The sequence below is a fragment of the Lonchura striata genome, chromosome 4, assembly GCF_050655825.1.
Source record: "Lonchura striata isolate lonStrDom1 chromosome 4, ASM5065582v1, whole genome shotgun sequence".
Classification (NCBI taxonomy): Eukaryota; Metazoa; Chordata; class Aves; order Passeriformes; family Estrildidae; genus Lonchura; species Lonchura striata.
Window position 1 is genome coordinate 15,143,912 of NC_140706.1, and position 15,562 is coordinate 15,159,473.

At 38.1% G+C, this 15,562-nt stretch overlaps 1 protein-coding gene across 9 annotated transcripts in view; it reads left to right on the forward strand.

Annotated features, from left to right (window-relative positions):
• The first annotated feature begins 1,347 nt into the window (after window positions 1-1,347).
• Window positions 1,348-15,562, forward strand: part of CC2D2A (coiled-coil and C2 domain containing 2A) — a 53,986-nt gene continuing 39,771 nt past the window's right edge. For 2 of the 9 annotated variants that reach the window (XM_085577707.1, XM_021554365.4), the window contains exons 1-9: window positions 1,348-1,665; window positions 5,887-5,975; window positions 6,484-6,585; window positions 9,110-9,211; window positions 10,033-10,209; window positions 10,380-10,527; window positions 11,662-11,798; window positions 13,053-13,184; window positions 14,944-15,153. In XM_085577707.1, the coding sequence (XP_085433833.1) occupies window positions 1,623-1,665; window positions 5,887-5,975; window positions 6,484-6,585; window positions 9,110-9,211; window positions 10,033-10,209; window positions 10,380-10,527; window positions 11,662-11,798; window positions 13,053-13,184; window positions 14,944-15,153 (1,140 nt within the window). In that variant the 5' untranslated portion in view covers window positions 1,348-1,622. Of the gene's footprint in view, window positions 1,772-5,886; window positions 5,976-6,483; window positions 6,586-9,109; window positions 9,212-10,032; window positions 10,210-10,379; window positions 10,528-11,661; window positions 11,799-13,052; window positions 13,185-14,943; window positions 15,154-15,562 lie in introns of all 9 variants that reach the window. The other 7 variants (XM_085577705.1, XM_085577706.1, XM_021554364.4 and 4 more) reach the window with 7 other exon arrangements.

The following is a 15,562-nucleotide window of genomic DNA, read 5'->3' on the forward strand; positions in this document are numbered from 1 at the left end:
AAAAGATTTATCCAGGTACACAAAAAGGCCCCACATTTTACTCCCACAAGTTGTTTCATGGGAATTTTAAAATCCAGAATAAACTATGCTGTTGTGATTTACTTCATCTGTAAGCACAGAGCCCTTGGGTTTTGCACAGGTGAAGCTACACTGGCACAAGCTTTTGTCAGGAACAAGTTACAGCCATGGCTGGCTTTCCATCTGGGAAAGGCAAAGTAGGACAGGAACCTGCACTAACAGCAGCAACAAATTAAGTTGTGTACAAATAAAGGTAAAACTTCCCCCAATGTTTGTAAACAAATACAGGCACTTTCTAGTGCAAATAAAACTGAAGTAATTTGGTGGCTAGAAGGTATTTCAGCCCAATGCTGAAAGCAGGGAGAAAAGGGACTGAACACATCTCTGTGATCTGAATATTGCAGTGGGCTTTATGGATCAAAGATGGGTTGTTTATGTAAAAAAAAAAAAAAACAAGAGTGTTCATACAGCAGGTACTGGCCCACATTATTCACTATTATATGGAATAATTAAATAGATACATATCATTCCTTTATGAAAAAAATGAAGGTTTTTTAACAGACAAAGCCTGTATGTTAAATAGTGTAATTTAAGTGTTTGGGGGGAAAATGTCAGATGGAATGTCTCTTATGATCCTTATGCATATATTGAAGCATATATTGAAGCCTATCTGTCATGAGTTATTCCTGTCTTGTGACAGGCAGGTATCAGCCACTGCCCAGGCAAACTGCAGTGAAGAATCCTGATGATAGTCGTGGAGGTTAGTGTCCAGTTCATAGAGACAAACATGTTTTATGATCATTTTTCACTGAGAATAATAGGAATATTTTATATATAGCTGTGAAAAGTGAAATAAGCAACCCAACACTCTTTTAATGTCTTCTCACCTGTCAGCACCATTCTAATTCTTTCAGACCTGCATGATTAATTTCTGTGCAAATACACTGCAAATATAAGTACCGCTGCTGGAAATAGGTACCCTTAATGTGTTTTGGATTTGTGTGTGTTTTTTTTTTTTTTAATTCTATTTCGTATTGATCCACACTTAGCTGATTAAATTATCTTCAGAGTGGTTAAATATATTTAGCCTCGCGTAGGTTGCAAAACCAGAAAGTTACTCTGTTTTCTCACCTGCAGAGCAGCTTTTGAGGTTAATCATGTTTACGCGGCAAAATGCCAGGCGGGGAAAAGAAAGCCCAAACCCCTATGGTATGAGGAGGTGAACTCTAAAGATAAGACAGATGTCTATAACTGTATCTATAAAATATATCGGTGCGCAGCCGAGTGTCTGTCCGTCCGTCCGTCCGTCCGTCCGTCTGTCCCCGGCCGGGCCCCGCGCACGCGCACTCCCGCGCACGCGCGCTCGGTGTGCCCCGCTGCCGGGCCGGGTCCCGGTGCTCGGTGTGCCCCGCTGCCGGGCCGGTCCCGCCGCCGGGCCGGGTCCCGGTGCTCGCTGTGCCCCGCCGCCGGGCCGGGTCCCGGTGCCCGCCAGGTCCCGGTGACGCCGCCATCGCCTTTCCCTCCCCGCCGCAGCCGGCGGAGGCCGCGGGTCCCGCCGGGCCGCGGGCAGCGAGGCATACTCATCCTACGAGCGCGGCCGCACCATGTCGGGAGCACGGCGCAGCGACGCCTCCGAGGCGGGGCGCGGTGAGTGCCCGCCGGCGGCGGGGCGCGGTGAGTGCCGGCGGCGGCGGGGCGCGGTGAGTGCCGGCGGCGGCGGGGCGCGGTGAGTGCCCGCCGGCGGCGGGGCGCGGCTCCGCCGGGCTCTGGCTGCCCGCCCGCCGCTGTGGAGCCGCGGGCCGCTGCCCCGGCGCCGATCCGTGGGTCGCGGCTCCGCGCGGGGCTCCCCGCGGCCGGCTCTCCCTGCCCGCTCCTCCCGGGCCTCCTCAGCCCTGCTCGCATCCCGCGGGTGCGCGTGGGTCTGTGTTTGCCACCGCCGCGTCAGCTCGGCTTGGGCGGACGGGCCGCGCTGCGCTCCAACGAGTTCTCCTGTCGCGTTTAAATGTGCTTAGATTGCGAAAAGCCCTTACGTTTTACAGGTGTATTTATGTAGACGTGCGGTATTTATGTTATTGGACGTGAACTGGCCAGTCAGCCTTGTCTCCATCCCTGGGAAGGTGATGGAGCAGCTCATTCCAGAGGTCATCACCAAGCATGTAGAGGAAAAGGTCACCTGGAGTAGTCAGCATGGCTCTGCCCTGGGAAGATCAATCTGAGAGCTGCCTGTCGTGGCATGGCAGGATGGATCAGTGAGGGGAGAGCAGTGGTGTTGTCTGGCTTGACTTCACAAGGGCTGTGCACTGTCTCATGATATCCATGCAGCTAAGCTCAGGAAACGTGGGTTAGGTAAATGGGCAGTGAGGTGGATCAAGAGCTGGCTGAATGGCAGAGCTCAGAGGGTTGTGGTCAGCAGAGGAGGAGGCCTCTGTCTGTGGCACTCCCTGGGAATCAATAATGAGGCTAGTCTTCTGTTTTGTTTACTCAATTTGTTTATCAACGACTTGGACCATGGGCTAGAATGTACCCTCAGCAAGTTTTCTGGTGGGAATCAATAATGAGTCTAGTCTTCTGTTTTGTTTACTCAATTTGTTTATCAACGACTTGGACCGTGGGATAGAATGTACCCTCAGCAAGTTTTCTGGTTCTACAAACTGGGGGAGTGGCTGCTACGCATGAGGGCTTATTTTCCTAAAATAAACAGAATAGCTCAGCTGTACTCTCCATAAGAAAACTAGTTGCTAGTTTCCATATGTGATAAATGTTTTGTTTTCTTGAGAATTTTGCTCTGTTACTTCTGCTTCCAAAATACCTGTAATTTTGCAAACTTTGTATGATCAAGTGAAAAGTTACAGCATGTGGTATTCTGGATAGACCGTGGCATTGGTTTACTTAATTGCAGTATAATTTATCCATCTATTTGGTTGGGTTTTTTAAATTGCATCTCACATTTTGAGAAAGACTACACCTTGAGCTGAAGCCTTCACGTATCTATTCAAAACTTACCTTAATTCTTGCTGCGTCTCCAGGATTCAGTTTGACAGATTCATAAATAATTTAAATTTCCTTGTCCTATATGTTAAAGTTTTGAATATGCTGACAACTGCTGTTAGCTATCATATTGCCCAGTTATCAAGTAAGAGTAGATTTGAGTTTCTCACTCATTTGTTAGAGTGATGATCTGTGTATGAATTTCTGATTATCATTTTCTTGCCAAGAAATGGTTTTTCTAACCATTAAAAAAAAATAATTCCCCCAGCAGTTTTCCAGGTGCCATTGAAAAGTTCTGCATTGTCTGTTTGCTCCACTATTTGGTTTTGCTTTTATTTTAGTGCCTGTGATAATACATCACCTCTCTTCTGAGGCCTTTTTAGTTTGTCATAGTTGTCACCATATTATGTTAAATCTCTGATGTTAAAAGTATACACACCCTCACACTGCTTTTTTCAGGAAAAGAGAACTGTATTTTAAAACAAGTGGGAAGTGGATAATTTTTCTGGAATCATTAATTTGTCACATCCCTCAAATAGGTGGTTTATCTTCTTCTTGCATGGAGTGATTATTATTCTTGGCCCACTATGGCAAGCTTTTCTTGAAACATGTCCGTCAGCTACTTCTTCGCTTAATATTCATCATAATCTCTGTACTAGTCTTTCAAGCATTCAGTTAGTCTCAACTATTTTTTAATGCAATCTGTTTGCAGAAATTCAGTATTTTTCTCTAATCCAATTATATGTGCGCTTAGTGCCTTTATATCTTTTTTAAATGGAACAACATGGCTTTATGTCAGTCCACTAGTCAGACTAGTAAATAAGAGTTTCAAAAGAATTGCTTTAAATAAAAAGCCTGTGTCTGGGAGTTCCTGCCTTGTGAAGCCAGCACAACTGCAGTATTGCTGTAAATTTTTCTTCATTGTTGGATTTGTGTCTTACTATGCATTTATGCAGTTGTATGCATGACAAATACAGCACTTTTTTTAGGATCTGTGCTGGAAATTACCATTCCCTATTTTCATTCGGGTAACTGATGCTTGGTCACAGCATTAACATCTGTCTTGTACCTGGTTTCTGCATGCTTTGAGATCTCTCAGAAGGTCTGAGTCAGTGTCAGTGCAGAGAGCTTTGAAGCCACACACTGAGATCCAATGGCTTTGACCCCCTCTGAGTGCAGATGAAATCAAAAGAAAACACAGGGTGACATTTTCAGGTTCTCAGGTTTAATTTTAGTTTGACTATCCAACAGACTTGTTAGATCTGCCTGACATAAAATACAAAGCCACTGTAGGAGCCAAAATATGGTGTGGATTTTTTTCATACAGCCTTCTAATGGCCATCCTGCGAAGTAATATGTTCATGGATATCAGTTTTACTTTCTTCACTTCAAAGATATATTTTGAAGTTGAGCACAGCTTGGTTAGCTGTAGAGCCTGTTCACATAAGCAGAGCAAAAGTCTATGTCCAGAGGAATAAAGTAACAAAACCACAAAACCATTTTTTAATGTGGTTAAAATTTTTCAATGACAGTATCTCACAGTATTTGATGCAACAACCAAAGCCTTAAAATGGTTTTCATTATGTATAGAAAAGGTAATTACCCTGTTGTCTCAAGGAACAGATGAATTGATAAAGAATTCTGCACACAGAGCATAAGTTCTAATGTTCTATGAGATGCTTGAAGTAGCAGCAGATTTTTTTTGCCCTAATTTTACAAGTTTACACTGTTCACCTAGCTTGTCTGGAAATGTTTACAGACAATTGTAAACGATTTCAAATCATCTAATCTGTTGCTTTCTAGTTTTTATTTATCAGAATGTAATTGAAATTACACATTTGCTGCAATGAAATAGAATATGTTTTTGAATGCTAACCAAACAGAATAAAATGGTAGAAAAAATTCACAAGAGGAAAATCTAAAGGTAACTGTAGACTAGCTTCTTCCTTTAAATTTTTTTTTTCTAAGTCTTGATGCCTGGGTTTGGTGGGGTTATTTGGTTGATTGAGTTTCTTTGAGGATTGGGGTTTATCTGTTTGTTTGGTTTTGTTTTTTAACTTAAAGGGTTGCACTGGTGAAGGTTCCATAACTGTTTAAGGGACTCGGTTCCAGTGCTAGAATAAAAAGTTATTTTTTTTTCCCAGTGTGTACCCACCTTTCGTACTACAATTAAAGTTCATCATTTGCATCTCCATCATACAGAGCCTTTTTTCTTGTGTGCTACAATCTTTCGTGAGCCTGAAGTTTTATAAATTGCTAAAGTTTTTTCTCGATTCCAAACACTTTACAAAGGCTATCTTTGAGAAAATGTGGCTTTCTGAGAATTCTTGCTTGTGTGGAGATAAACACTATTGCACCATTCAAATTATTATTAAATCTTTTAAAGGTGTTAGATTTAGGCAGATGCTGAAAATTCCACCAAAATAGGGGGTTAGGACTTTGCACCTTGTTCATTCTTTTGAAAATTTCTAAATGCAATGAATGTTTCTTTTCCACAAATACAGGAATCAGTAAATTGTATCAGTTGGAAATAGTATAATTCTCCAAAATCTCTTGATGATTCTGAGTAGAGTCAGTAGTGGTGAAGTTTATCTTAATGTATTTTTCTTTCCTAAATGTTGGTGGACTAAAAGTGTGCTTAAGCATTTTTTACAGTGGTTCATAGTATATAATGAAAGGTAGATCTGTTGTAGTTTGAAGGCATTTAAATTATACTTTGGATTATACTGGATTCCAAAAACATGTTTTATTCATTCATATTTTGTCATGCAAGTTCTTTCTGTTGGAACATGGGACTCTGGTATAAATGGTTTTATTTTCCAAACATTTCTTTCAGAAAGTACTCTATTTAAACACATTACCATTTTTAATCTGTTTTAGAGTTGCCACCTGTTCCTTCTACATCAAGGACAAGCTTTGCAGAGCTTTCTGTTAGGCAGCGAATGAGAGAGAAACTAAAAGCAGCAAGGGTAAGAATCCTTCAGAAGTCCTGTTTGATTGACCTCAGTCTTATAAGGAACACCCACTTCATTTTACTTGTTTTGTGCTATGTGGATTTGAGTTGGGGTATCTACTTTTTTGTTTCTGAAGCTGAAAGAGTTCTCAGTTCATCAGTACAGCTACATTTTGTATTGCTATTTTCTTTTCTAACATTTAAATTAAATTTGTTCATAGTAACATAAAAGGTATCATTATTTTGTAATTCCAATACAATCATTACAAGTTCCTTCTGTGTTCTTTGTCAAAAAATTTCTTACACTATTTTGAAAGCAAAGGATTCCTTTGTACATTTGTTGTACAATTCAATAAGGTGTATTAATATATGGATCTGGCAAACCACTTAAGCTGATTTTATAATTAAATGATTCTGTCCCTAACACAAATAAAAAAGTAAGTCTTGAGTTTCTGGGAATTATTGTAGCTTTCATCTATTTCTGTTTCTATTACAGCTAAACATTTTCTCATTTGTTTGCTTAGACAAAAGCTGAAATCACCTTATCACAAGAAGACCCCAGTCCACAGCCAAGGCGCTTAAAAGGCATCAAAGAAAGAAAACCAGGAGACAGACTGGATAAAACGGTAAAAATGTGCATTCTTGTCTTACTATCATAAGAAAGTGAATATGAAACTTGAAAAAAATCAGTCTGCACACTCTTGAAGATCAATTTCATTTAACAGAATTATGCTGCTGTTTGAATTAGTAACTAGAAAGGAACCATTCTGATTATTTGTTTTATTGTATATCTTTAGCAGTAATAAATTGCTTACATTGTATTATGGACATCATGTGAAACGTCTGTCATTGAGCAGTTCATGACTTCTGTTGCTTAAGATGCCTTGAAGTATTTAAAATTTACTATAACAGGAGCTTTATATAAAGTTCCCACTGTAAAAGAGCTTCATATAAATTTGAACTATACAATTGCTAAATGCTGGGTATTAACTTTGTCATTGTATTTTATTGTATTTCCTTGTTACCATTTTATATTGAGGTTTTTTTGTATAACCATGTTCTTTGTTTGAAAATGAATTTTGTATTAAAAAAAAACAACAAAGGCTTTGCCTGTGCAGAACTGGCACTCATATTCTTCAGAATTCACAAAAAGATTGCGTGTCTATAGAAATTGTGTTCCAAAGAATGTGTTGTTCCCAGGAAATAACAGCATAGAGCAGTAACGCCTTTATATGGAATTTCAAACAATACGATTTAGCATGGCTAAATCACTTGTCTAGGGGAGAATTGCCATTTCAGTACGTTGTGGGAAGATTCTTGTCAATGTTATCTTATAATAAATAATTATTACAGCTTTCAGTTAAGTAGTACTGTTTTAATATATTTGTATTAGGAAAATGCAGAAGTGATATCCTTGTTAGAGTTGTTTATTAATTTTATGCCAAGTATATGTGAAACTTTCTGTCTGCATGTTGGTTTTGTTTCTTGTACTTATTTATGCACAAGGTATTATTTTGTTGTTAAACAAATGTCCATCAGGTTGACAGAGTCTGAGATTTTCTTTTTGATATTATTGTTTTGAAATATAGGTGTAATAAAGGTAAACTTAAGAATTGTCTTCCTTTAATCTAACAATTCAGGCCACAAAGAAGAGGAACAGATAGAATGAAAGAACAGATAGAATGATAGATGTGTTTTTGTTGGTTAAGCCTGATGAAAATCACTTTGAAACACTTAAATGAACTTGCTGAAGCAACCTCAGAACCAGTGACCTTTGCAGTGGCCTTAGTGTAGAGACAGATAGGTGTGGGAACTCAAAATGTCTCCCAGACATTTTAGAGGTTCCAGGCCGTGGTCAGAGGCATTCTGGACCCCGGCAGGCAGCTGGAATCAGCTGTGATTTCGAGTTTGAACCATGGAATGAATTACCAACTTTGAAGGTGGAACAAGCAGTCACAAAGGGTTAGATAGTATAGTAAATGTAGTTACAAAGTAGAGGGGAAATTTTTTTAGTAGTGTACAGGTGGGTTTTAACACTTGTACAGGGGGGTTTTTAATTTGTACATGGGTGTCAGAAGTTCTAAGATGGAGGAAAGTGGGCTGAACCCGTCTTTCTTCTTTCTTCTTCCTTACCTCCATGTTCTTGGTGATGTTGGCACTCACAGATTGGTTTAGAGTAGAAAAGCACTTGGTAATATAGGTAGTAGGTACTGGGGAATAATGTATAAACATGTTATACGTAATACATCTTATAGAAGATAGCAGCAGCCCTGGGCGGGGAGAGAGAAGAAGAAGACAGCAGACAGTCAGGGTGTCAGGAGTGTGTGCATCTCTGCCTGGGCCGCTGACCAAAGGGCCGCAGCCCGAGAACATAATCTGTTAGATAACTAGCAATAAATCGTCTTGAGACCGAACAAGAAGAGGCTGCAGAGTTTTTCTTTGGGAGCACGGGTTGGAGGAGAGACTTTACCACCACACGAGACCCCAAACCAAACCCGGGGTTCTCACAGATAGGCCTTCAGGGGACTGGGAGTGGATGAACAAGATACCTCTTCACTTGAAAAGGCTGGGGTGTGTCACCCAGGGAGTTAGAGAGTAGCCTAGCAATAATTGTTTGAGAGAATAAGATAAATAATCAGCACCTAAGCAATGAACACCACCTTTTTCAAACAATATCAGAGAGGGTTTTCCTGATAGCAGCAGAGGTTGTCTGAGAAGTGCCCTGCTTGTCTTACCTGGGCCACAGTCCCTGCCAGCAGCTCCCCTGGCACTGCTGTCCTGCTGGGGCTGGCTGCCCGAAGGGGGGCTTGCCTTTGCTGCCTCCTTGCTCTCCCTCTGGACATCAGCTTGTGATTGCTTGTGTTCAGGAGTGCAGAAACAGTGATCCTGTCAGCAGTGAAGACAGCTACTGTCATTTATGCAATGAACCATTTCTTCATACTTTACAGTCTATTTCTTGACCCAAAGGAATTAATAGTTAGATGTACTCTTGTAAAATAAATATGCTATCTGTTTGTTAACACAGTGGTGATGTTTTCATTTGTTTGTTTTTCTGTAAAAATGCAATATCTAGTAACTGTAGTTAGTTGTTTGTATTTTTTTATGATTCACTAAATGCATGCTAAAACTTATGTATATGTTTTTATGCAGTCTGATAATGATAAATTCAGGGAGATGTCAGCAGGTGAATCACGCTTACCATTAAAAGTAAAGTTTCATGATTCTGTAAAAAAGCTTAAACAAAAGTCAACAGTAAGTACCAATTCCTCAATTTAAATAATGAACATTAATTTAAGTTAACCTTTATATGGTTTCATGATTCTGTTTGAATAAGGAGAGAGAATTCAGTCTTAAGCAGTGGAGAAGGTTTTATTTAATTTAAAAATTCACAAGCAGTATATGCCAACAGTTGAAGTATATAAAAGAAACCTTCATCAAATATAAGAATGGCTTTGGGTCATTTGATTAAAAAAAACCCAAAAAGCTCTAGTAAATATATCTGGACACTCCTGGAGTTTGCAGGAAAAATGTGTCTTCTCTTTAAATCCTTTTTATTGAATGCCATCATTTGTTAGTAAAAGCATTTTGCAGAGTAGTATATTGATATTTATTAGCTACAAAGTACTAATGGTAATTCTTTTCTTAGAGGATTCATCCTAAAGATAAAGGGTCCTGGATCCTTCAGAGGCAAAAGGCCATTAGAAATTTCTCCTCATATCATTTACCTGTGTATCTACAGTATGTCCAGAACTGAAACTTTGGTGTTCTGATTCACAAATGGTTTATATTTAAAATAATAGGAATGTTAGAATTAGACGAGGTAACTTCTTAAACAAAACTTTGCAAGAAATATTGAATTAAATATATAGAAATAGAGAAAATTTCATTAATCATTTACAAATTCCAGTTAGCTTTAGCATTTGAGTGAGTTTTGTTTGAGATAAAATAATAATTCTCTCGTAACCAATATCTATACATGCTGCTGTTTCATATTATTAATGGGAAGATATATTCAATTTGTTTTGCCCTAATTTTCTTAAAAACACCCTAACATCTTTGTCTTCTTTTTTTAGTTTCAGAATGATTTTCCTTCTGAGGAAGAAGCATATAATTTCTTTACTTTCAATTTTGATGCTGTACCAGAGAAAATGAAATCTGGAGCCAGGAAAAAGAACGGATTAAATGAAGAAGAAGAGCTAGAAGAGGAATGTGTCGAAACTCATGAAGATGAACAAGAGGAGGATGAAATGGTGAGAACTATAGAATAAATGTTAATATTTTTTATTCAGACTTCGGTTAATTTTATTAGTTTATGTAAAACAGCATCTTTGCTTTCTTTAAAAGTTCTCAAAGCGTACTTTCTCAAGAAATTTTCTTAAGAAACCGACAAATTAACAGAGATGTTTGCACTTACCTATAGGATGACGACGTACGTTTGGTGAAAGATGATTTATTCATAGGGCAGACAGATGAAGACCTTGTAGTAGTGAAACCTGTTGATTGTGAGAGCTACACTGAGCAACTGAAAAGGGAAAAAGAATTTCTCTTCATTCCCAGCATGTTAGCAGGTATGAAGATTGTGCTTATCCATTTAGTTCCTGGATTTTTGCATAGCGTGGCACTCTCTGATCTGCTGAGTAAATCTTGTATTGACTATCTCTGGCAGCAGAGAGAGATGTTTAATTGCAGCTCTCTGATACTGCTTATCTAGTCGAGTCTGAAAAAGTCTGGCAGATGGATTAGCTGGGAACATGCACATCTCAGCAGGTCATCACCTGCTGCACTAGCAAGTGTATTCAGGGCATCTCCTTTGCTTGGGGGTAACTTCCTCCCTGTAGGAAGTGCAAGGTGCTAGCCCCTCTTCTGCTGTTATTTAATGTATGCAGCATTGATCATATCTCTGACCTTTTTGCATTATTCCCACAGAACTTCAAAGTCCTAAAAAGTTGCTTTATATGATCACTTGATATTTGATATTTGAACTGGAAGAAATAGAAACAAGTCTACCAATATATACTGGAATGGTACTAGTACGGCTTGTAGTGCAATGTCATAGTATTTGACATTGTGTGCTTCTATTTTTTCATGCCTTGTAATTTAGTTCTGACTACTTCCTGTGTGATCCACTGTGTTTTGATTTAGGGGAAAACTTTTGTTGTAACCCTCAGTACAATCCTTTCCTGTTTCAGGATTGCTTCTTGAAAAATACTGAATGCATACACTCAGTGAAACAGCCTTGCAGGCAGGTCTTCAAAACTAATTCCACATGCTGTTATTTGGCTAACGTAACTCTTTTATGCATGTTTTGTATTTTGTATGAGACTAGCTTAAACAAACTATTTATTAACTGAAACTCTGATTAGTCTGAAAGTTTTCCATCAGAAAGGTTTAGAAATGCTTCTCTAGTCAGCTGCTGCTCAAGGCTTTTTACACTATTCTGCAAGCAACCATTAACAGTAAAGTCCACTAAGTACCTGAAGTATTTTTGGTAAGGAAATTTTTTGTTATTGGTTTATTTATTATGAGAGATCTGTCTTGACTAAGATAAGGACCAGTTTTAATTCTATATTTATTTCTTTTTTTTTCATATGTAGTAAAATACTTCTGACAGCATACTTAATATACAGTGGTGATCATTTTAATAATTAACAAACTAAAACTACAAGATATTTTACATGTTTTTTTTCTTGATGTCTCACTAGTGCCTGCTTCTGAGAAGATGCCTAGAAATATGCAGCCTAGGTACCTTGAGGATGAAGGTCTTTACACTGGAGAAAGGCCCGTTGTATCACAATCTAATCAAAATATTTTAGAAAACAGAATACTCAGACAGGACCAAGTAAGTCAGTGCTACCTTTTTAGTTGTAACTTTTATCAGTATTTTATTTATCTTTATAAGTATCTTATTTTTGTTACAGTTAAGTAAGTCATGCTAATATGAGGCTTTCATCTTCAAAATGTTTAGCAGCATCAGATGTTGGGAAATACATATTTTTGTAGGAGCCTATTTTTAGTGTGACCCCGCTGTCAGAACATCAGACTGGGTCTTGCAAAACTGATGTCTTTTCTTGGCTCTGCTTGTAGCATGCTGGGGAACAGATCACTGATCAGACTGTAAGGCTAATTAAATATTGGTGTAGATTATCAGGGAGGTTTTAGAATCCTTTCAGATTTTTAAGTATGTCTTGAAGACTTGGGAAAGACTTGGGAAAGTAGTCTGGATATATTTTGTCCTCCTATATTATCATCTTATACATGGTAAGGTGTATATTCAGTATAGACTTAAACTCCTGAGCAGTAGCTGTCCTTTATATTTGTTTGGTGAGTCTGTATTCCTCATGTGCTTTTGCTAATCAGATTTGGAACATTTGGATGTAACATTTTTGAATTGGCAGTTTCAACCCAGTTAGTTTTCTGCTTGACTTCATAGTGTTACCACATCAACATTTGGCTCAATGCTAGGTATTAAAAATAATAATATAAATACAAGGTATATAAAACAGGTATGGCAATAACAGGGTAGGGCAGCATCCTTGGACAGCTGCACTGATTTAAGCTGTATTTGAATCCAGGTAATGAGAACAGAGGAATGAATTAGGACAATGTTGAACATGCAAAGCCATGGATGGCAATTGCTGTGTAAAATACTTTCCTGGTCTGTTTTCATAGATGCTGTTTAAGTAGCTCAGGTTTTGGACTAGAAGATCTGAGAGGTGCTTTGATAAATCATTGAGCTGCCATTCAGCTCTTGTGTAAAACAAGACTTACAATTCTTTCCATTTTAGTGATTTAAAAAAATAATATTTGAATAAGTGACATTGTTTTTTTTTCTTTCAAATCTATAACACTAAATGTTGAAGGAAAAATAAATCAGTATAATCAAAGTTTGAGCAACATCTTGGTCTTTTAAGTTCAAAACTTACCTCTGGTATATTTGAAGATTTCATTTTGGTGTATTAGGAAAGTTTTGGTTATTTCAGTCACAAACAATCCATAGTTACCTTTCATTCTGTATTTTTTACAAGAATTATGATTTTGCAAGTAATTCCTTTATAAAGTAAGAAAAAATATATAATTTTGTTTTCCTTTGTAGGGGAAAGAATGGTTTGGTGATGATGGCAAAATATTAGCATTGCCTAATCCAGTTAAACAGTCTTCTACTAGGCCTGCAATATTCTCACTCGAAGAAGACATTGCACCAGAATTTGAAACAGTGTATAGAAAGGTAAGCTTATTTCATATATGTGATTCCTGAGACCCTGTGTCCCAGTTCTTATGCACCAAAAACCCTGGTGACCTGAAGGGTTTTGTGCTAAGAGCCATGACTGTTGACTGGTTTTTGTGATTTCATATCTGTTCTTTAAATTAGTTCTACTTTATTAAGTATATATCTGTTTTTTCCTTTAAAATTGCATACAAAAGGATGAAGAGTTTAGGAAGTGTTGGTTGCAGTAGTAAAGTGTCAGCCCATGACAAGCACCTTCAAGTCTGCGAGGCACTAAGATCATTTTGAGGCTCTCGGATATTCTCATGTCAGAGTAGTTCATATATTAGTGTGTATATATAGTTTGCTCATGTAGACAGTGACTAATTTTGAGTTACGTAGCATCAATTCAGGTATTTTGGGAAGGTAGTGGAGTTTTTTTTCTTTGTTGTTTTTCATGTTTGCTTTTTTTTGTTTGCAGGGGTTTTTGTGGTTGATTTTTTTTCCAGTTACAGCATACCTGCCCTGGCAAACAGCAGTTTCAATGTACAATCAGTACAAATTAAAATAACTTAAAAGTAAAAGCATTCAGCAATCTTGAAGCAAGATTTAATTGTTCTGCTTGTTAGAACTCTGTTACCCTTTGGAAAAGCTAACTTTTAAGACTTTTAAATGGAGTGCTCATTTGGGACACACAAGTGTTTCTGACTGATACAGATTTTTTTCTAATCCTAATGCAGATTTAAATGTGGCCCTTTAGTTGATATTGTTGATAAATATGCAATGCACAGGCTGCATTCAGTAGCACAGATCTGTGCAGGGTGCTTCTGTAGGCAGGAAAAATCTACTGTTTAGATCATGTAAAGATAGACCAAGAGAGCTCATGTTTCAGGAGCACTGTATTGACATGATCAATTGACATTGTAGTGACATAGAAATAATCTTAAGTCACAGTAGTAAGACACTGAGCTTAAGGGTCCTTTATGGGCAGTAAAATAGTTAAAGCATAAGGAATTCAAAGTTGTCATTTTTATGACACGTTGTATCTTTTGATAAGAAACTGAATGTGGAAAGATCAAGTGGACTCAAGTGTGTTTCATGGCCATTTATACCCATCCTAAAAAAGAGGACTGATATAAGTCCTATGCAACAGCTAAATTTCCTTCCAAATCCCTCTTTTCCTGTTCTCAGGAAGGGACTGCAACAAACACTACGTAACAGTGTTTTACAGCACCATGATGTCTCTGGTGAATGTCTTCTGAAGGATCCTAATAAGGCAGCAGGAGTAGTCAGGCTGGAAGCAGTGTTAATTCTCTTTGGATTTCAGTAACTTGAGGATGTAAGCCATGGATGTCTTTTTGTTACAGTGGATTGAAGCAGGCTTTTTAAGCTTTGTTGCTGAAAACTTTAATTTGCCTTTGTTGATCTGATTTCCCTGATGTTTGAATGGGGAAGCAAGTAATATATTTCCTAATCTACACAATCTGCAAGGAGAGCTCCTTATCTTTCTAATCTACAAGGAGAGCTGTTCTGTCAGGGCTGGACTCTATCCTAGAGCTCAGTTCTAAGAGGAAACAAAGTAGTATGAAACAAATGTGTCAAAAGAGAACTAGCAGGCTCTGCTTTTTCTGATCCAGTGTCATTCTCTTCATTGCTCGGCAAAACCTTCAGTATAGGAAGATGACTTCTTATTTCAGCCTCACATGGAATTACAGAGAAAATCCTTGGAAGATACTCTTGTCAGAATCTGTAAATCCATTTTATTATTTTTTTCTTTCAGGCAACAAAAATGACATCTACCAATCAGTATTTTGTTGGACCTGGAGATTTTCAGGGAATGTTTCAATTGGATATTGATATTTCTGGACTGATATTCACCCATCATCCCTGTTTTAGCCGTGAGCATGTGTTAGCAGCTAAACTGGCTCAGTTATATGATCAGTATTTAGCAAGAAGACAGAAGAATCTTACCAGACTTCTCACAGACAAGGTATTTCTGTTCTGTCTTCATACTTTGTTGACACAATGACATGACAGTTTAAGGTAAAAGCTGAACTTGTCAGAAGTTAAAAACCTAAATATTTGACTGAGTTGCTCTGTGTTCAGTGCAGAATTGCATTTTTAAGATTAAAAATTTCTTTGATCTTTGAATTTGAATTAACTCTCAAGTAAAAGGAATACAATAACATTTTCATAGTATTCCTTAGAGTATCCAAAATGTTTCCCATTGAGTGACAGATTAGACATTACAGGGTTGTGTACAGCAGCTCTGACAGGGAAGCCGCAAAAGATATTATTCAATGATGGAAGGAAGTTAGTGAAGTTTAGTTTCAGTTACCAAATCAAAGGAAAAGGATGCAGTTTAATTTCACCAGAATGAGCAAAAGTAGAACGCATTT